The 22,202-nt window shown below is 44.6% G+C and overlaps 1 protein-coding gene across 1 annotated transcript; it reads right to left on the bottom strand.

Moving 5' to 3' along the window:
- Window positions 1-452: 452 nt before the first annotated feature.
- ttl (tubulin tyrosine ligase) lies at window positions 453-9,198 on the bottom strand. The gene is made up of 7 exons (XM_084321764.1): window positions 8,467-9,198; window positions 7,931-8,009; window positions 7,413-7,645; window positions 7,156-7,291; window positions 5,558-5,827; window positions 3,820-3,963; window positions 453-1,703 (listed from the first exon to the last, which is right to left on the bottom strand). Exons 1-7 carry the CDS (start codon window positions 8,636-8,638, stop codon window positions 1,520-1,522), a joined length of 1,218 nt encoding a protein of 405 aa, XP_084177890.1. The 5' UTR covers window positions 8,639-9,198; the 3' UTR covers window positions 453-1,519.
- Window positions 9,199-22,202: the final 13,004 nt, after the last annotated feature.

Below are 22,202 nucleotides of genomic sequence, written 5' to 3'. Positions count from 1 at the left end.
TTGTTCACTACAAAGTCTGTGGAGCATCTTGAGTGACTGTGTTATGATTTCTTAAAAAAAGAGACATTGCTTTTGAGTTTGTTTTTTGGTGCTTTGAGCGCCACAAACCAAGTGCCATTCAGTTCTATTGTACTGGAGTGACAGCAGATGTCTCTATGGCAGGAGAGCGGCTGGGTAGCGTAGAGGTCTAAGCACATGCCTACCACCCTGGGTTCAATTCCCGGCAGCGGTACCTCCAGCTTGGTCAGTTGTCTTCGCGGGTGGGAAGCTGGTGGGGTATGAGTCCTGGATGCTCTCCCAGTGAAACTCCGAGCTACCAGGTGAAAAGAAGAGGAGGCATGTGGTAGTCTACACCCTCCCCAGACCGAGTAGGGTAACGCAACGACCAGGGGGGAATTGGCATAACAACTAAATTGGGGAATGGGAGAAATGGTTAAAAGGCACACAAAAAAAATACATCTCTACAGCAGATATCTCCAGAACTCTCTGTAAATCACACTAAAATATATATATTTTTATTTTTAATGAACTGCCCCTTTAATGATATATTTTGTGGATTCCACAGATGGATCTGCATAATCAGACTGGCCTACACCACAAAGACATATTGACTTGCCTGGCCATCAGTAGACAGGCTTCTAGAAAGAGCACACGCGCACACACACACACACACACACACACACACACACACACACACACACACACACACTAGCAGAGCAAGCCAAGTTGACAGTTTGCATCTTTTTTTTTTTTAAGGGAGCAGGGGTGGAGATGTAAGGCACTGCAGTCTCATCAGAGCATCCCTCCATCTTCAGACATCCATTATCACCCGTCCATCTATAGACATCCAATATCGCCATTCCATCTTCAGACACCCATTATCACCCGTCCATCTTCGGACATCCATTATCACCTGTCCATCTTCGGATATCCATTATCACCGTCCATCTTCGGACATCCATTATCACCCGTCCATCTTCGGACATCCATTATCACCCGTCCATCTTCGGACATCCATTATCACCGCCCATCTTCGGACATCCATTATCACCATCCATCTTCAGACATCCATTATCACCCGTCCCTCTTCGGACATCCATCATCCCTCTGTCTTCAGACAACTACTACCATCTATCTAGTATCCATCCATCCACACATGATAAACAGGGAGCGCTGGCAGGAGCCCTGGGACGGGGAAGAGCCCAGCGTTCCTTATTTCTGCAACTTCTCAAACGAGTCCGACCAGCTGTCATCATTCCAATCTGCATCCATCCACGTCATCTCAAACAAGCTCACACCACAGGGAGGCTTTCGGGAGAAAATAATGCAAGGTCCCAAGCAGGTGGGGTGGGGGGTGGGAGGGATTCCCCTCCGAACAGGCTCAGCAGGCAAATGGGGGCCAATCAAGATACTAGGCTTTCTGGCGAGTGCAACCTTTTCAGGAATAGTTCAGGGGGTGATGGGCAAATACATGAAGTAGGGGGTTTCAAAGGTAGAAGAGAGAGAGAGAGAGAGAGGCTTACAGGCGGGTGAATGGGCCCATGTGAAGGGGGCCCCTCAGTTTGGGGGAGGAGCAGGAGTTGGTGGTGATGGTGGAGAAGGAGGGTGAGGACGAATAGGAGGCGGCCGATGACTCAGCGCTGTTGAAGACGGTGGAGACAGCTACGTCCACGATGCCCTGGCACAGCTCTGGGTACAGTTTCCTGGGAGGAGGAGGAGGAGGAAGAGGGAAAGATAATACAGTAATTCAATCGCCATCACATCCCTCTTAAAACAGACTCGGCGAGATCGAACCAGGGTCAATGAAAATGCATTAGCGATGCAGCAACGTGCCATGACAGAAAATATTATCCGCCCCAGCGTGGAAAATCAATTCGAATAACACTTTAAGCGACTGGAGAACGTTCAAGTTCATTACAAAGTCAAAAGTTCCAAAAATAAAATTCTCTCATTAGAGCGGAGCGTGATACGCTCACAGCTTTGACCAGCGGAAAACCTTCTCAAACGGAGTTCATATTTGGGAGTCAAGCCCTGTATTGGCTGTCTCGGAGTGATGACCGGAGTGTTGGACGTCCCGTGATGATGACCGGGAGAATGCGTCCCTCTCTGTGCTGCCCCTTTGCCTCAAATAGATCCGCTATCAGCTCTGTCTTTAATCTTTCAAAATGTTCAGTTGCTATCGCATGCACTTCCTCACACATGCGAGTGCATGCTTTACCAACTGCTCGCCTGTTTTACTGCAACACTACTATCACCGACATCCAAGAAGGGAGATCCCCCCCCTTTCTCTCCTCCACATTGCCTGTGGTTGATTTTTTCCTATTGCTAGGTTTTAGTGAGTTTTTCCTTAAAAGGGGAACTCCAACATTTTGGGAAATTAGCTTATTTAACATCTTCCCTGGAGTTAGACAAGAAGATACATACCTTTTTTGTCTCTGTGCGTGCATTTAGCTTTGGGAATAGACGCTCCGTTAGCATAGCTTAGCTTCATCACTGGAAGTGAGGCAGATCCGTAGCCTTACAGTGCCTTACAGTGTATTGCAAGGTCTGACATTGACCAAACTTGATATGCATGACCTTGGTGGGCTCTAGGTCAACTCCTGAAAAGGGGGTTAATGTCAGACCTTGCAATCAAAAGTTAGGGGGCGCACTGAAATTATGGCAAGGGTTATTAGCCCCCTAACTTTTGATTGCAAAGTCTGACATTGACCCCCTTTTCAGGAATTGACCTAGAGCCCACCAAGGTCATGCATATCAAGTTTGGTCAATGTCAGACCTTGCAATACACTGTAAGGCTACGGATCTGCCTCACTTCCAGTGATGAAGCTAAGCTATGCTAACGGAGCGTCTATTCCCAAAGCTAAATGCACGCACAGAGACAAAAAAGGGTATGTATCTTCTTGTCTAACTCCAGGGAAGATGTTAAATAAGCTAATTTCCCAAAATGTTGGAGTTCCCCTTTAACTTCGCGTGGGGTATGTCTGGGAGGCGTCTAGTTTATGCATTCGCAAATATCTTAAATTATGGCTATGTGTCTAATATGGCCGTCGCTTATCAATTGACAGAGCTCTCATATTTGCGAATGCAACAGCGTTCACCCTGATGTAAACAAAACAAGTCATTGATAAGCGACGGCCATATTAGACCCATAGCCATAATTTAAGATATAGTCCATAATTTAAGATATAGTTTATGCATTCGCAAATATGAGAGCTCTGTCATTGAAGGGGCTTGTCGCGGCTCATGCGCATGCGTAAGCGATAACTGGCGGCGATAAGGGGGGCGTGCTAGCGTAGGGTCACATGGGCTTAGTGGCCAATCAGAGGAACCCGGAAACCGAACAGCGTTGTAGAAGGCATAGACGCGTCTGGGAGTGTTGCATTTATTAATTTTTTTTTTGACTTTATGGTTGTTTGTGATGTTTCTTCTTGACTTGTTTAAAGAAGATGTGTCCGGCCCATGGGGACATTAATATGTGTTGTCGGGCCTTACAAATAAATTTGATTTGATTTATGAGAGACAAACAAACATGCAGGAGGTAAACAAACATTGGTCTGAGGAGAGCAGAGCAGGACACTAAGCTAATTCTAGATAATCGGGATGATAATGAACTCAAATCTCGTCTTATACTATGATTAGAGGCTAAACACAGCTTCGCTCTGAAAGTACAATGAACAGAATAAGGACTTGGTTTGAAAGTTATTATAACATTACCAGATGAAACATTTAGGTGTAGGCTATAAAAAAAATAAAAAGGTACAACAGGAAGTAGAAACAAAAAGGAAGAGAAAGACTGATCAATAAAAGAGCAGTACTGACTGTGCGCAGGCTGGAGCTCCATTGATCTCAATCAGCCACACCTTGAAGCTCTGGTCCACCATGAAGTCAAAACCAAAGAGCTGGAAGCTCTGGTAGGACAAGTGCTTGGTGCTGATCGCTGGCTCGATACACAACAGACAGCTCCTGGGAGATCGGACAACGAAGGCATTGTTAAGGATACAAGTGCTTTTTCGCAGCTAATACAACTTCAGCCACTGTGAAGGTCACGCGAGATCAGGGTTCCATGGTGACCTTTTTGCAAGGAGCACATGCTCCTAAGCTGAAAGAGCAATGGAAATTAATTCAGGAGGATGTACATCGTTTCCCATACCTACATATATTTGTGGTGGCCCACCACAATATCAAACAGACCCGCCACAAGTATATTTCCCAAACAATAATACATCGTTTTTTTGTCTATCCTTTCCAACATTCCAACTGTGTACATTATCCGTCCCAGCTTGCTACCAGTACCACCACAAATAACCCTGCTACCACCACAAATAACCCTGCTACCACCACAAATAACCCTGCTACCACCACAAATAACCCTGCTACCACCACAAATAACCCTGCTACCACCACAAATAACCCTGCTACCACCACAAATAACCCCGCTACCACCACAAATAACCCCTGCTACCACCACAAAACCACAAATAACCCTGCTACCACCACAAATAACCCCTGCTACCACCACAAAACCAAAAATAACCCCGCTACCACCACAAATAACCCTGCTACCACCACAAATAACCCTGCTACCACCACAAATAACCCTGCTACCACCACAAATAACCCCGCTACCACCACAAAACCACAAATAACCCTGCTACCACCACAAATAACCCCGCTACCACCACAAATAACCCCTGCTACCACCACAAAACCACAAATAACCCCGCTACCACCACAAATAACCCCGCTACCACCACAAAACCACAAATAACCCTGCTACCACCACAAATAACCCAAAAACCTGTGGAAAACACTGCAATGTGTGTGAAAATGATTGAAAATGCCCTCTGTGCCTCGAGTCTCTGAACATGTGCCTTTGTTACATCTTCTAGATGGCATGAAGAAGCCTACTAAAATGGTAGCACTGTAGAGCCCTGAAGTTCACCTGATGACTTCACCTTATTCACTTCACCACCATATTGGTCGACTTTGATGAAACGGTGGGTACGGATATTCCTTAGTGCCCATTCGCTTCAATGTTAAAACTTCACTATGAAAATGGCACTTTAAGAACCAAAATAGTCTGAATTTTAAATATATGGGGGCGACAGTGGCTCAAGAGGTAGAGCGGTCGTCTGGTAATCGGATGGTTCCTGGTTCGATACCCGCTCCTCCTGGGAAGCGTCATTGAGCAAGACACTTAACCCCCTAATTGCTCCCGATGAGCAGGTTGGCACCTTGCACGCTCTGCCTCCGCCCATCAGCGTGTGAATGTGTGAGTGAATGAGTGAATGGGTGAATGAGGCATAAATTGTAAAGCGATTAAGGATAAAAACGCTATATAAATACAGTCCATTTACCATTCATATGGAAGTACATTAGTCATCTGCTCATTGAAATGCATTCATAGCGATCTAAGAAAATTAAAATGGCCGCAAAGTGAATATGGCCAATTAGATTCAGGACATTTTAAACCAATTTACTGTACTAAAGGTGTAACAACCTCATTCAAGCTTCAACTCTGGTGCAAAATAGAAATTATAGGCAGACAAGGACCTACTTTATGATCAGCTTGATCTGAGGTAAAATGGAGGTATCCATGGTAACATTGTGGTTAGTCAGTAGATACTGCTTAAACTCGTCGAAGAACATCTCGTTGCCGTCCTCGTAGCGCCCGTAATTCTGAGAGTGCTCCTTCTGGATGCAGTGATTGGTCAAGTGACTGGTCATGTCCTGGAGGTTGGAGCTGTTGTAGGACTCCGATGCCGTCCGCAGCACACCCTCCCGGTACAGGTAGATGTTGTACTGATGGTCGACTAGCACCCAGCTCCTAATGACAGAGCACACAGTAATGTCAGAAGATGCCTAGGTTGATAGGACGACAGCTGCGGCTTCAATTACCACGTCCTTGTAGACAGCAGGGAGTTCTGTGCAGGTTTGTAATAAACACTGTACTACAGACCCAGAGACACTGGTGCTTATATGCAGCCCCACTCCAAAGATAAAAATAATCAAACATTACTACTACTGACTACTTCTGTGTGACATTGAAACCCCTAATTATGTAGTTAAATGTTCAAATTCCCTTTCAAGCAACTGCATTCATATGTGATGGAATGTCCTTGCATCAATAGGGCCTAACAAAAATAATAGTTGGTTTCAGGTTGGTTGTCAGTTTGGCCATGGGTAGGTAGGTATTTTTTTTATTTTTTTTAATTCTTTCCCACGGCGACTATGGATAGGGAATTTCTTTATTTAATTAACCCTTTCACTGCCACACGACAGAAGGTTAGCCCTTTACTATCACACAACCGACGGCGATGCTCCATCATTAGCATCATTAGCTCCGCGGATGCGGAGCTAATGATGCTAATGATGGAGCATCGCCGTCGGTTGTGTGATAGTAAAGGGCTAACCTTCTGTATTGTCACAGTGAAAGGGTTAACCGGCTGTCGTGTGGCAGTGAAAGGGTTAAAATGTTCACAACAACATGGATGCATGTACTCTGCCAGCATGTTTAATATCCATAATACTAAATGTTTGACTAAGATTTCTATGAAACTTTATTCTAAAAAAAAAAAAAAAAGAAAAAATGATTTTTTTTTTTTTAATATATAATTTTTTTTTTAAACTCATAAAATATATTGGGTCGCACCTAAATCGGCAGGGTCGGTCGGCAACCTGAAACCAACCATTATTTTTGTTAGGCCTAGAGGCCTTGCATGGAATGTTTGTGTAGTTCTCCGTCTTCCAGCATGGCTGCCTGTAACATAGCAACCATTGTTTTGTACATGGCAATGGAAGAGACAACAGTTGCTATGCGCAAGTCACAGTTTCTATGTGTTGATGTAAGACGAATATATCAACAAAAACATAATAATTTGGAGTCTTATTACTGGATCTTGTAAACAAGTCACAGTGGAACAGTAATATCGCCTCTACCTCTGCACAGAGATTAGGCATTTTCTTTTGAAAGTGGTTACAGGTAGCCATACTGGAAGACTGGAATAGTACACCAACACTCCGTGCAAGGCCTCTATTGATGATGATATACAGTATCCTGCCATTTTGTCATCATGATGCCATGTCATTAATCTGCCACTAGGCCCGTACTGGGCCTCCCACAAAGGCAGTGGCCACTGAGCCCCAACAACTTGCCTGATGTCGAACTTGCGATGGCCAGGCTCCAGGAGTAAAGGGCTCTCCAGATACTTCTGAATGACGTGAACCTGTCCCTGATTATCAATGTACTCCAGCAACTGGTTTGCATCGTGGGATATCAAAATTCCAGCACCTGTAACGATAAAAAGGTGAAAGGTGAAACGCTACACAACCTACCACTCCCAACGCGATTCTCCCATCAGAGTACAGAATGTCAGTGTCGTTAACAAGACACTGGAACAGTACAGCTTTACCTTTAGCTCCGGCAGACGACTTAGCGATCCATACTGTTCCCTCCCCGGTTTCCTTTTTAGAGTGATAGGAGGCCAGGAAGACCTCCCGCTCGTCCGTCTTGGGGTTGCTCCTCAGGTGGCTGATGCCATTCTTGGCCGGGGCCACGGGGGTGTTGAGGTTAGTGGGATAGATGATGTAGGCCTCCGGGAACCAGTTGCCCGAGTCTGAGAGCTCTGGGCTCGTCTTTATTAACCTGTGAGTGGAAGGTTGGTCAGCTAATACTATACGCTTGTTGGATCATTTACTTACTGTGCAAATACCAACAGCAGCATGCATTTTAAAACATTGGGCCTCATTCATGAAATGTTCTTACACACTATAAGAGTTTTTTTAGCCCTAGTTTTCCCCCTCACAGACAGGAAGCAAAGCCTGGTGGCTGTCTTAACTGCTTGACCCTATTGTGTACCTCTGTACATTTCATGAATGAGACCCATGGATTCTAAAATATTTCCCAATTGTTGCACGTTTGGATACATACTTGACCAAGGATGCTTTTCTGCAAAGCTTGTCTGCTCCTCTGTAATAATTCACCAGTTGCACCAGTCCTGGTTCGTGACCTGTGGGAATCAAGTTAAGTATAAGGAAAACACATTCCAAGGCCTGAATGTCTACAGCCTGTGCCTCTCCAAGTTTGCAGACTATGACACAGCGTCACTGGCAGCCGCAGGGATTGTAACAGCTTCCCACAAGAGGATGTTGGGAGCAAGGAGTGGATCAGACAGCCTCACTGTGGTAGCGAACTAGATCACACATTCACAAGAGGCTACAACAAGGCCCACCACGGCATTCAAACAACTACATTGATTGATTGATTGAAAACTTTATTAACAGATTGCAGAATGGGTACAGTACAGCTCAATACATACAATTGTTAAGGGGATGCAGACCAGAGAAAGACTTTCGTCTCGTTTACATCAGGGTCCCCCATTTTCAATTCATCATAATTGAACATGCCTGTTTAATTCCGTCATATAGTATAAAAAAAAAAAAAAAAAAAAGGAAAACAGCGCTTACCTAGACGCCCAAAGGGCAGCCTGTTTCGTTCACCCAGCATTAAGTTGAATCTGGGATTGTCTCTTTTCAGCCTCTTCCATTGACCAGTCGAGAGGAGGATTTTGGAAACTTCTGCAAAAACGGTGCTGCTGTCGTCGCGGACGACGAATGTATACATCGGAGGAGCACTCATAATAATGCCACAATAGTAGTGATCGACAGCGGAATTGAGTAATCAATAATAAACGAGCTCGTGTAAATAGCTGGCTACCTAGTTGCGATGCTGTGTGGCTGGTGGCACTGCAGCAGACTGGCGAGGAGGGTTATCTCCGCAGACGCCTCTGTCTGTGGCATGACGATGAGGAGTCGCTCATATCCAAAACCAGATTTCCCAGGAAGAGCGGTGATTTATAAAGCTCCGATTCACAGGTTTAGACAGGGGTCAACTGTTTATGCTTCACTACACAGAAAGCTTAGCTAGTTCGAGTTGCATGACTGACATGTTTCAGTCATGTGTGCCGCCGGGGGTCCATAGATTAGGGTGTGACTGACTGCCCGGTTCCAGGGGTTTGGTCTTGTTGTCTGACTGGACTCTGGCTTTGCTAACTCACCACCACCACCAACGCTAATAAAGGCTACCGGGGAATCTTTGTGGATATCTGCTTCCACCACGCACATATAGCTAGGTTAAATATAAGGCAGATATAACTAGATAGTCACCGTAACAATGCATCAAGTACCCTGCTCTCTCTCCACGGGCCAGTAGTGTGGTTATTTTATTCTTCTTCTTCTTCTTGTATATTTCCGGCGGACTACGCGTCTAGGCGTATTGCCGCCCTCCACAGGACAGAGGGAGTGTGGTTATTTTATTCTCTGGAGCTCGTTGTCATAGACATAGATATATATAGAACACTAGATAGCTTGCCCGCGCTGCCGGCCAATGGAGAGCGACGTCACTGAACCGCCGCCATCTTGTGAGGGTCAGCCTTGAGTGAGAGTGAGTGAGCGGCACAGACAGAAAATACTCATAACTCGCTGAAATATTGACGGATTTACAAACGGTTTGGTTTATTACAAGCATTATTAACGTGGCTATGATTTGATCTTAAAATATTTTGTTTTATAAGTATACAGTATCATAACTACATCTTTGATGTTTATAGCAAACCAACCCGTTTGTAAATCCGTCAATAAGGGGATAAAAACATAAAAATTAATTCATGTTGATTAGAGCCTTGGCGTAAGTGGTTGAAGCTACGCCAAAGCTCTAATCAACATTCATTAATTGTATCCCCCCCCCCCCCCCCCCCCATAGCCAAGCTCAGGGACCTGGGCTTGAACTATGACCTCTGCCAGTGGGTCTTGGACTTCCTGACGGGCAGTGTATGCCTTCTACAACGCTGTTCCAGTTCCGCGTTGATTGGCCGAGCGCGCGCATGCGCATCAGCCGCGACAAGCCCCTCCGCCGTGCTGCGATAAGGCTTTCGCCAGCCGGGAGAGTAGGCGCCGCGAGCGGCATCGCTGCGCTCATCAACGCCCCTCCGTGCTCCGGCTTTCAACAGCGGGGAGAGTATTATGGGGCTTATGCCGCGAAGCAGTAACACAACAGTGAACACATAGTTAAGTACGACTGACAGATGCATTGCAACTATGTGTTCACTGTTGTGTTACTGTCTGCTTCTCGGCATAAGCCCCATAATAAGACCGTCTCTGGCTTCGTCCAGCGGACACCATGGCGAGCTCAGCGATGCCGCTCGCGGCAGCATACTCTCCCCGCTGTTGAAAGCCTTATCGCAGCACGGAGGGTCGTGGACCCGCAACGCAGCCGCGAAGGCGGCGATGAAGCCTGAGTCGCACGATTTTTTATTGGTTTGTCATGACAAACCAATTACATAATCCAACATATGTGTAAAGAAACAACATATTCCAGTTAACGGTATATATTTTTAATGATTGCTTACGGTATAAATTAGGTTAACTGGAGCTTAGTATTGCTGCCTGGCTGAGGGCCGCGTCGCGGCTCATGCGCACGCTCGGCCAATCAGAGCGCAAAACGGCAACGCGGAACTGGAACAGCGTTGTAGAAGGCATACACGCTGACGGGTGGTGAGAGCAGGCAACTGCACCTCCTCATCCATCACTCTCAACATAGGGGCCCCCAGGGCTGTGTTCTGAGTCCCCTCCTCTACTCCCTTTACACACATGACTGTGTGGCACAGCGGAACAACAACACAATCATCACATTTGCTGACGACACAGTAGTGGTGGGCCTGATCTCTGCAAACGACGAGAGGGCCTACCTGGAAGAGGTCAAGGTCCTAGCGGGATGGTGTCAAGAGAACAGCCTCTCCCTAAACGTCAGCAAAACAAAGGAGATGATTGTGGACTTTAGGAGGTCGGGGGTCAGGGACTACAGCCCCCTCAGCATCGACGGGGCACCGGTTGAGAGAGTGAACAGTTTTAAGTACCTCGGAGTCCACATATCCGAGGACTTGACATGGACCACACACATTGACAGTGTTGTGAAGAAGGCACGGCAACGCCTCTACTTCCTCAGGCGCCTAAGGAAGTTCCAAGTCAGTCAGAAGATCCTTAAGAACTTCTATTCATGTACAATAGAGAGCATCCTGACTGGCAATATCACCTCCTGGTTTGGGAATAGCAACGCACAAGACCATAGCAGACTACAGAGAGTGGCCCGTTCAGCCGAACGCACAATTGGAGGGGGGTTTCCACTCTCCAGAACATCTACAACAAGCGGTGCATGGGTAAGGCTAAGAGAATTATCAAAGACTCCAGCCACCCAAACAACTGCCTCTTTGAACTGCTGCGGTCAGGCAAGCGATACCGGAGTCTCATGGCAAGCACAGAAAGACTCAGAAGAAGCTTCTATCCCCAGGCCATCAGGATGCTCAACGAACAATAACACTATGTAACAACCATCAAATGCACTCACAGCACACACATCCACACGCACACACTCACTTTAAACAAACAACTCACTGCAGCACCCACTTTACACACTTTAGAACACCTAAACACACTTTATATTTATTGGTAAAGAATTTGCACTACAACCCATACCTCATTACACCTTACTGTAAATTGTACCTAAATTGTACCTCATCCCATTTCTCCTAGCACTATAGTATATTGTATATTAGTATATTGTATGGTAACTCAGTTACTTCTACTCTGCATTGAACATTGTACATATGTACATACTGAACACAAGTGTCTACGTACGTGACTTCTATTTTATACTGCTATACTTATTTTATTTTATACTTATCTATTTTTGTCTAGCACAGTCTCTGGAGCGTAACAGAAAGAAGCATTTTGTATAAAAGTATTCTGTACTTCTGTATGACAACTAATAAAGAGCTCCATTAGGCCGTGAGCCAGTAGGGTTGGTCGTTACCATCTTGGGGGACTAACTTTCATAGTGATTTTTGGGAAGGTATACACCCCTGCTTCTAGAAAATATGTGATAGCAATGCAGCAGTTGCCTCCAAATGTGTGCTATCACATGTTTTATAACACTACCAAGCATATTTTTCAGGCCTCCTGTCCGAAATTACATGCCCCAAATTAATCATGATAGCTCCTGAACCATAAGGCCTATAAGCATGTTTCTGGTCTCCTTTGATAGGTAAAAAGCTAGGACATATGAATCCAGTGTAAGTAAACCCACATCTATTACCATTCCAGAGTAAATGGAGATACAATGAAGGAAAACATCATATTTTTACCCTCGCCTGGTACATAATCTTAATTTAAAAGGCAATATGACCATTATAACCAATAACCCATGGATAATAATGCAACTGAATGTGTTCTCCTACTCCTTGACTACAAATCTAACTCTGGATGTGATGAAAATACACTAAAAATACAACATTTATGATACCGTTTAAAAAGGTATACTCAGATGATGTAAATGTTTTGGCCATGGTTACCGTTTACATGTTGACTGTTTGCTGGTAATTTTACTCCAAAACACTATTTATTTCAATACTGCCATGTTACAAAAACATAAATCTCCCCAAAACATTGAAATCGTAATAAAAAACAATGACTATTGATCAATATGCATATTCAACATTCATATAGGGCCACATAGTGTTATGCCATGTGACCTATCAATGTTTTCAGCCCAGTTAGACCTATACAATGATATAATGCTTATTGGTTTTCAGAAAAATATTAGTTTATTTTGGAAAGTACAGACAGTTCTTAGTCTCTATCCGTGGCGCTGTTGGTGGCTCAATTGGTTTACTGTTAATAACCTAGTAATCATAATAATTGTCCAAGTCTTCCATGTCTTCCACATCTTCATCAGAACTTTCCACACTATCTGAGGTGGATGCCTGGTTATCACAGTCTGCCAGTCTACACATGTCAGTGCACCTGAGGCCATTTGCAACACATACATCTTGGGAGTGAACATTTCTTTGGACAGTTACAGGCCAGTAGATCCAGGACGGCATCGGGTGCTGGCTGGCCTTCCATCCAGTCCACCACCAACCACCAGCTTCCTCTTCTCTCTCCATCTTCCAGCCTCTGCCAACAGGGCGTGGCACTTGTGGGTCCTTCTCCAAACATCTTCTCCATATACCAGCCTGGTAGTTGGCTCTCTGTGCATGTTTTGTTAAGCAGTCCTTGCATGGTGGGAGTTGATGACTTTCAAGTTCACCTTTTTTGGCACAGAAAAGGTGATATCTGAGCTCATTGACGTTGGTGGTTGATGCTTTTGGGGCATACAGGAGACATGTAAATGCTTCTAGTTTGTCCATCAGCTCTGGAGAGAGATCCCATTCCTGACCGAACTCTGAGAATATGTCCTGATTTTGCCTGTTGCTGGTCAGAATTTTTAGGGCACTTAATTGTCTTCCCTTTGCCTGCAAAAGCACTTACAGTGTCACATCCTGCATGCAACCCGATGAGAGCCCTACACACCTCTACGCCAACAGTGGCAGCAACCTTCCTGATGTCCACAAGCCGTGCACAGGATTTACTGCCACACATCTGGAACAATGGGGCCTCAATCTTGTCACAGAATGCTAAAGACATGATAAAGACATCTGTGTCTTCTGAGCAGATAACTACAGATGGGTATCCCTCTCTTGTGGCATGGGCAGTATGGAGAAGTAGGCGGCCATCTGCTTCTTCTTGTTGGCATTGAAGAGCTGACACCTCCTCACTGTCCTGAGATGTGATTCTGTAACATTTGTCATTCACAGTTGCATACAGAATCTTGTCTTGTAGCTTTGCTCTGTACTCTGCCTTCCTCCATTCATCGACTATAAAGCTAATGAGACTAGTTTTGTTACTGACTTTGGTCAGGAAGCTCCACCACTGCCTGTGATACCTTGCAACTCATGACCAGTATCTTCACCCCGTAGAGATCTTTCACTGTTCTTGATAGAGTTCTCCTTGTATGTGTCAAACACAACATCTATTCTGCTACTCTGACTGCCTTCCCTCAGAGCCATACCCAGAACTGTTGTGGCAACATCTCTGAAAGTAACTTGATCACCTTTCACTCTTTGGACCAAGTTCATTCCATCAACCACTGTAGCAGAGTTCCCTGTGAGTTGCTCTGCTACTGCTACATTTTGCTGCAAAGTCGTGGCCAAAGTCGCTTTATTGGTCTTTCTCAGCAATCCGTCTGGCGTGGACAGGGCCCAGGGCAATGGCCCAAGGGGATGAGAAAGGATATCCTCTGTAGACTGTGCCCTTGTGCCATCACTATGATGCGTCCAAACAAAGACCTGTCTGCTTTTAAGATGATTGCCCTCCCACTTGATTTAACTTATTTCTTCTTGCACATATCACTGAATGTTTTCAGCCTGTTCGTTTTCATTGGGTCATGGAATTTATTTGCTGGTGGGTCTTTCTCCAGTCTCTCATCCTTGAAGATTGCATAGCATTGCTCACCAATCTCATATGCATTCATCAGGTCGGAGGCAATCTCCTTGGGGGCTGTCTTTGCTGTAGAGATTCTAATGAGGTCCCGCTTCTCTGCAAATGGGTTGACCCATTCCTGTATGAGGCTAACCACTGCTGAAACTGCTTCCTCATCTTTCTGGATTCTTGGCCGCTGTAGCTCCGCATGACAAACCTCTGATTTGTTACCTTGCACCATCTCCCTTAACTGTCCCAGGAATTCACTGCGGTGCTCAGCTGTTATGTAGTGGCGCTTGACAGCTCCGGCATTCAGGTTGAACCGTGTTGTGCCTCCAGGAGTCTGTGTGTCTTTGTTAACTGTGACTTCAGTAGCCTGGTTTGTCATCTGAGCAAAGTAAGGGGACAGGTACCTGGCATAATTTATCTTATCATAGGCAAAGCAACATCGGATCATGCTTCTTATAGCATGGAGGTGCAACTCCCAGTCCCCCTCCCGAGAGGCACGCAGAAGGCCAAGTCTTACGTCCTCTACCATGTCAATGTATGACATCCAGAATGCAGAAAGCTCTCCATTGTTGTGACGGAGGTGTTCCAGAAAGTCTGTCCACAGGGTTATCAGCTCAGCTAAGAGAGGACTTTGCAGCAGATTGTTCGCCGTCTGTTGGTTCAAGTCACTGGCCATGTCTTTCACATTGTCCAAGAGTGATTTTATCATCCCACTCTTCTCTCGAATGCTGTCCTCAACCCACGGTGTGAACTCTGCCCATGCGAGTCTCATCAGTGCTTCATAGATGTACTTGTGGACCCTGACAGGTTATAGTGTTTACCATCAAGGACTCCATTGACCGAACCCTCTGCGACAATTCCAGCCTCTATGCATATGTCTTTTAGACCAGCATCCCGAAATCGCTTTCCTAGGATGGCTAAGGCATTACATATGGTATGGAATGTCCCCATTCTGAGAAGAATGTTGGAGAAGCACTCTCTGTGCTTCCAGGCTATTTCAGTGGCTTTCGCCTAGAGTGCTTGATCCATGACTACCACAATTGTTTCTAGATGCAGTTCCTTCCTGATTATCTCTGATTGATTCAGGATTTCAAACACTGGTCAACTGTGTGGCTGGTGAATTGATGGTTGGCAGATACCCAACTATATCTTGTGAGATTGGTTATTGGTCCCTGGTGCTGATATTAAAACCAGTCCAGCTTGGGATTGTCTGATTCTCTTTATCTGTTTTCCTTGCAAGTGCCCACACCAGGTTCTTCTTGCAGGCAAGAAGAGCAGCTTCCTTGGTTTCCTGGACACAGTGTTCCCTGGTTGGGAGAGGCTGTGGGCCCACACGCGCACCTGCTACATATACTCCCAGTTCTTGGTCCTCAATGGTGACCGATCTCTGCTTCAGTTTCTCAATGTGTGGAAGCTCAGCTCTTGGCAGTTGTGGTCCATAGACATTGGCCTGTACAACTATGCCATTGACTCTATGTGATGTGCCCTTTCCAGTGAGTTTCCTCAAGTCTATCGATATTGTCCCATGCAAGATTGGTAAAGACATGAGGCTTGATGGATGCTGGAAGTACAACTCTCTGGTTTGAGGCTGTTGCTAGCTTTTGGAGACACAGAGCAGTGTCATTCTCTTCAAGTTGGGAGTAAGAGACTCCATGCCCAAGCCTGTTCAGTGTTTGGATGAGCTCAGTGTTACCCGTCAATGTTTTTACTGCATAAGGAAGAAGAAGGTGCTTTGGTGGTTTGTATTGACCACATGTCACAGCATATATTATGTCCTGATTAAATGACTGAACCAGAGCATTGACTCTGTGTTTGAGTTTTGGTGTCAGGATTTCCAGTGAGCAGTCCAACAAGAAGCCGTTCTAGTTGTTCTGGTATGGACATATGAGCATATCTATCTTTCACATCAGATGGGTGGAAGGGCCAGGAAGTCACAGTCATCTCCTGTCTAATGATTGATCTGATATATGATGAAGTTTGATCTATGATCTTGTTGAGATTGGTTGACTTGGCCCTCCAAACTTTGAGCTCCCTCTGTAGAGTTTGATTTTCCAAGACAATGTCCCTTAAGGATACACTTTTAGGAACCATCAACTATTTTCCTTTGTCATCTGCAAATATATCTACTGAATTGCCCAGCTCAGATTCAAGTTTCCTACGAATGTGATTCCTTGTAGAATCTTGCCTGAGTGTAACTCCACCAGATAGCATGAAAGATTCAAGTTTCGTGACCAAAGAAGTGACTTGTACAATCATCTTGTTGGGTATGATATCAGTTCTGATATAATTGAAAAGGTCTTTATAGGCTTCCCTTTCAATCCTTTTATACAGTTCATCACTATCTGTTTCTTCATCATTCTCTTTGTACTCAGGTGCCTTTTTCTTCATTCTGGTGTAATCCTTATAGCATGCACGATGATAGTGCGCCTCTGCAGCTACTATGTCTCTGCTTGTTACTGCTAGAATCTTTTGATCTCCATTTTGGGTTGCACATTCTTGTAGTGTTTGGTCAGCTCTGAGTTGTAAAGCTTGTACAGCTTTTCACGCACCTGGGAGCCCTTTAGAACCTTCTTCATCCTATCACAAAAAAATGCAGATTTTATCATACACTCTTGCTTCTGATGAAGATCTCCTCCTTGGCCTTTTTGATGTATCACCAGCTTCATCAGTAATGCTGTCTTTGACTTTCCTTTTCAGAGTCTCTAAGTCTCTCTTCATGGTGAATAGGCTTCAGCATTTTCCGTGATAGTAGATTCTTGGGACTTCTTTTTCTCCAAGTTCTTGCGCAACATCTAAAATAGGGGCATACTTTCTCACTTTGGCTGCTTCAAGTAATGTTTCCCAGGATGTATAGTCTTGAGGACTAACTAAATGGTCATCATCTTCTTTTGATGTGTCCTGGTGTATGATACACTGTTTCATAGAATCTCTGTGTGTATGGCTCTCCATTCTGATGCAAATTGATTCAGCTACTCCAGATCTAAATCTACTCTACTCGTCTCTCTCACCACAGTACATGAAACAAAAAAAACTAAAAATAATAATCACTAACATTGCTGATGAAAAAATCACCTGTGTGTTTACGTTCAAGTTGAATAACCTCTTAACCTGCACAGTAACAGCTTAACCTCTTAACCCGCACAGTAACATGTTAACACATGATTAATTGATTAAAATGTTCTTTACGCTTTCTCCTAGGATCACGAATTGTATCATAAATGTTGTATTTTTAGTGTATTTTCATCACATCCAGAGTTAGATTTGTAGTCAAGGAGTAGGAGAACACATACAGTTGCATTATTATCCATGGAATATTGGTTATAATGGTCATATTGCCTTTTAAATTAAGATTATGTACCAGGTTAGGGTAAAAATATGATGTTTTCCTTCATTGTATCTCCATTTACTCTGGAATGGTAATAGATGTGGGTTTACTTACACTGGATTCATATGTCCTAGCTTGTTACCTATCAAAGGAGACCAGAAACATGCATATAGGCCTTATGGTTCAGGAGCTATCATGATTAATTTGGGGCATGTAATTTCGGACAGGAGGCCTGAAAAATATGCTTGGTAGTGTTATAAAACATGTGATAGCACACATTTGGAGGCAACTGCTGCATTGCTATCACATATTTTCTAGAAGCAGGGGTGTATACCTTCCCAAAAATCACTATGAAAGTTAGTCCCCCAAGATGGTAGCCGCGGCCCAAATTTGGGGCCCTGGCTCAAGTCAAGTCAAGTCAAGAGTTTTAATTGTCACGGCATACAGGTATACAATGAAATGCGGGTGGTCTTGCCCGCAACGATGTGCAATACAGTGGTACATATAATAGAATCAAAAGAAGAAACAACATTGTGCAGTAACAGGTAGCAGGTAACATGGAGTGACATCTCGGTATCTGTACATAGTTATTTACAGAGCATGTGTGACATGCTAGTTAGCTTTGGTAGTGCAATACACTGTTCCTGTTATTCTAATTTAAAGTGTCCTTTCCTTTGGCCATAAGTGTGCGTGTGTGCGACATGAGTGTGTGCCCGCTCATGTTAAAGTGTTAAGTGGCTGCTCGTGTGTGAGCGTGCACAGTGTGCGTGTCGTGTGTGTGTTCATGTGTGCTTGTGTGTGGACAGTTCAATGTTCTGAGCACTCAATGTTCATTGTTCATGGCTCTGATGGCCTGGGGGAAGAAGCTGAGCCTAAGCCGCTCTGTCCTAGTAGCTGGGGTTCGCAGGCGTCTGCCTGACCTCAGCAGCTGAAACAGGCTGTTATTGGGGTGGTGAGGGTCTTTCATTATCCTGCAGGCTCTGGATTTGCACCTCTTGTTGTATAGAACCTGCAGGGGGGGTAGTGCAATACCCGTGGTACGCTCGGCTGAGCGCACCACTTTCTGTAGGGCCTTCTTGTCCTGTGCCGTGCTGTTTCCATACCAGGCAGTGATGTTTCCGGTCAGGATGCTCTCTACAGCTCCTGAGTAGAAGGACTGGAGTATCTTCCCCGATACTCTGAACTTCCTTAACTGTCTCAGGTGGTAGAGACGCTGTTTCGCCTTCTTTACTACTGTGTCTATGTGTGTTGACCATGTCAGGTCCTCTGAGATGTGGACCCCCAGGTACTTGAAGCTGCTCACCCTGTCCACGGTGTCACGGCCTACATGTAACGCGGAAGTGCAGTGGTCTATCCTGCGTTATTTTTTTCCGTAGCCGCATTTCTCGGAGACGCTCTCTGATTGGCCGACGCCTGTTTCTACACTGGTTAAGCTTAGGCACTCTTTCGAAGTTGGTTAAGGTTAGAGTTTGTCTAGAGCATGGCGATAGAACGCCAGGTAGTTTGCAGGCTGTTCGACGCGGAAATGGGCAAAGACACAGCTCGTCACGCGATTGGGCAAACATGTCAGTGGCCAATCAGAGAGCGTCAGTCAGTGCCAATCAGAGAGCGTCTCCGAGAAATGCGCTACAACACTAAATGCACGGGGTTGTGGTTAGTGTAGTTTGCTCATCAATTATACGATTTGTGGCATAGCTGTCAACATTGGCAGGAGAAAAAACGTGCACGTTTTAGCCCCGCCCCCTCCCACCCGGCCCCGCCCCCTCCCGGCCCCGCCCCCTTCCAATGGAGCTGCCTCGTCGCTGCCATCTGCTGCTGGTCAAAACCTGTATTAAGGAAATTCACTCTATTATTTTTAGAGCTGGGCCGTTAACGGCGTTAACGTGCTGCGTTAACGCTATACTAGTATCGCGCGATAATATAATTAACGCATTAATCTAAAAAAAAATTAAAATAATTTTTTTTTTTACATTTTTTTTTTTTATCTTTATTTACCCAGGGTAGGTTCGCTGAGCACAGATGCTCTTTTTCAGGAACGCCCTGCTTCACATTCACACAGTTCCATTCACACCTGGGAGCTGCCCATTACAACCACAGTTGACACCATTGGCCACTGAGCAACTCCACTGGAGCAGTTGATTCAAGCCATGTCACATAGTTCAAGTTTGAAATGATTCTTTCTGTTTTGCTCCTGAGAGTGTGCTAGATACTGTACTGTACTGGTAATATTATTTATTTGTGTTAACTTCTGAATAAAACAACTTATTAAACACAAGTACATCTTATTGAACATTATTTTGATATTTCATTACCAATTATCATAGCAAAACAGCTTTTTCAAACAGTCTGTAATGTGTTTTGGAAACGGAAGATGGGCTCATGGTGTAATGGGCCACCTGGCCTGAGAAACATAAGGAGGAAAGAAAAAGTAAGGACTTACTTCTGGTCATTATTTGGGTAGAACACACATATTTTGAATGCCTTCGGCAGGTTTTTTTGTTTGTTTTTTGAGCCATTTTAATCTAGATTAAATCCAGGATTGCAGATAGATTAATCTAGATTAAAAAAAATTTATCTATGCCCACCTCTAATTATTTTACAGATTACTTTTGTTTTCCTACTTTAAGTGTAAATGCTATAAAAATACAGTAAATTACCTTGTATCAAAATATTAACCATTAAATAAAGGTTGTAATCTGTAAATGTATTTGATTTTACTGTAATTTGACAGTATTTGGAAACCAATGATGCCAGACATTTAGTTTTCTTGCAGCTTTTTTTCTTACAGTGTACAGTCAGTAGGGATGGGTACCTTTCACATTTGAACCGATACCGGTACCGGTACCTGTGAATCGATACCGGTACCCAACGGTACCTTTTTTCGGTACTTAAAATTTTTTTTTTTTTTTTTTTTTTTTTTTTTTATTAATTTTTTTTTTTACTTTTTTTTTTTTCCATGTCAACGTTCACACGCACAATATATGCTTACCTAGGATTTGACTTGATTCAACAACAAAGCAGTCGGAGCAATGACAAGCCGAAAACTGTCGAAATTGAATTTACCTACCTCAGTCGGTACGACTATGCTTGCACCTCATGGTACCAAAGCACCTCAAAGGCGCTAAAAACAAAATTACAAACATCTCAAAACAAACTGGTCAGACTACTGCTTGACCTTACTCCTAGAACCCACCTCACCCCTGCCCACTTCGACAACCTAGGATGGCTTAGAGTAGACGACAGAGTACAGCAACTTGCAATGGGCCTGGTCTACAAGATACACTACACGACCAAGGTACCCATGTACATGTCAAAATACTTCCCAAAGGTCAGTGAATACCACGATCACAACACCAGAGGGAGCTCCACAAATCATGTTAAACCCAGATTCGGCTCAAATAAGGGACTAAACACGTTTCGCAATTATGCCACATCAATGTGGAACGCCCTACCCAAAGCTGTAAAGGAATGTGGATCACTACCCACTTTCAAAACCTCTCTCAAGGGACACCTACGGGAGACTGCAATTCAACACTGGCCCCTGTAAATATCCTAACCCAACCCCCTCCAATGTACAGTCATTTACCTAGTATGGTTTTGTCAATAGTTCAATGTACAATTGTGTTTGTTTGTACAGTGTCTCCTCCCCCCCCCCCCCTCAATGTACAGTGTTACTTGTTTATACAGTGTGCCCCCCGCCCCCCCCCCCCCCCCCCAACCACCTCCAATGTAAATTACCCAATATGGTTGTCAATATCCCAATGTACCCAACCCCCCCCACCCAACCTCCTCCAATGTACAGTTTCTACGTCAAATGTATATACTCCCTTTTCTTGACTCCTTCTTAGGGTGACCAGGTGTCCCCCTTTTGGTTGTACTGTCCCACCATTTGACCAAATGTCCCGCGTCCCTCATATTGAGAGGATGTCCCTCTTTTCGAAGCCAAAAAAAAACATGCGTCTAAAAACCCCTCCCTACAGACAGTAAACATAGCAACCCGCCTCTTGTCCACACACATTGCTCTGATTGGTTATAGTACTTTAGCGCGCTGCTTGCCTGCTTGTGACGTGACTGAGACTGAGTCGTGACGCTACCTCATATCGCAGATCTGATTGGTTATAGTAATTTAGCGCACTGCTCTGCTCGTGAGAGTTGAACTTGTGACGCTACCTCATATCGCAAATCTGATTGGTAAAAAAAAAAAAAAAAACATTACAAGCGAACTAGTTCAAGATGGAAAGCAGTAAAAAAAAAAACAGACCTGCAGTTACAACCAAGACTGGCAAACGACACATGACTGGGTGAGGCAGATGGCAGGCAATCCGCAGCAGGCTTTCTGTGTTTTGTGTCATAGTTCGTTGAGGAGAATACGACTTGAAGCGCCACAGTGGACGTGAGTCTCACTTGAAAGTGGCTCACCAAAAAGAAACATCCAGATCTATGGATAAGTTTCTTTTTAAACCAAACAATGATAGCCAGACGGACAAGGTCACTGCAGCTGAGATAACAAGTGTCT

Source organism: Notolepis coatsorum (assembly GCF_963971535.1).
Source record: "Notolepis coatsorum genome assembly, chromosome: 9".
Lineage (NCBI taxonomy): Eukaryota > Metazoa > Chordata > Actinopteri > Aulopiformes > Paralepididae > Notolepis > Notolepis coatsorum.
This window is presented reverse-complemented; position numbering and strand designations above follow the sequence as displayed.

What these genes read in the sequence shown, in the direction of transcription:
- ttl (XM_084321764.1), bottom strand. Translation starts at nt 8,638, where the DNA reads ATGAGTGCTCCTCCGATGTATACATTCGTCGTCCGCGACGACAGCAGC. An exon ending in GCTGCCCTTTGGGCGTCTAG is followed by an intron (nt 8,010 to 8,466) that starts GTAAGCGCTGTT and finishes TGATTCCCACAG; the next exon opens with GTCACGAACCAGGACTGGTG. An exon ending in CATCGCAAGTTCGACATCAG is followed by an intron (nt 5,828 to 7,155) that starts GCAAGTTGTTGG and finishes CTCTGTCATTAG; the next exon opens with GAGCTGGGTGCTAGTCGACC.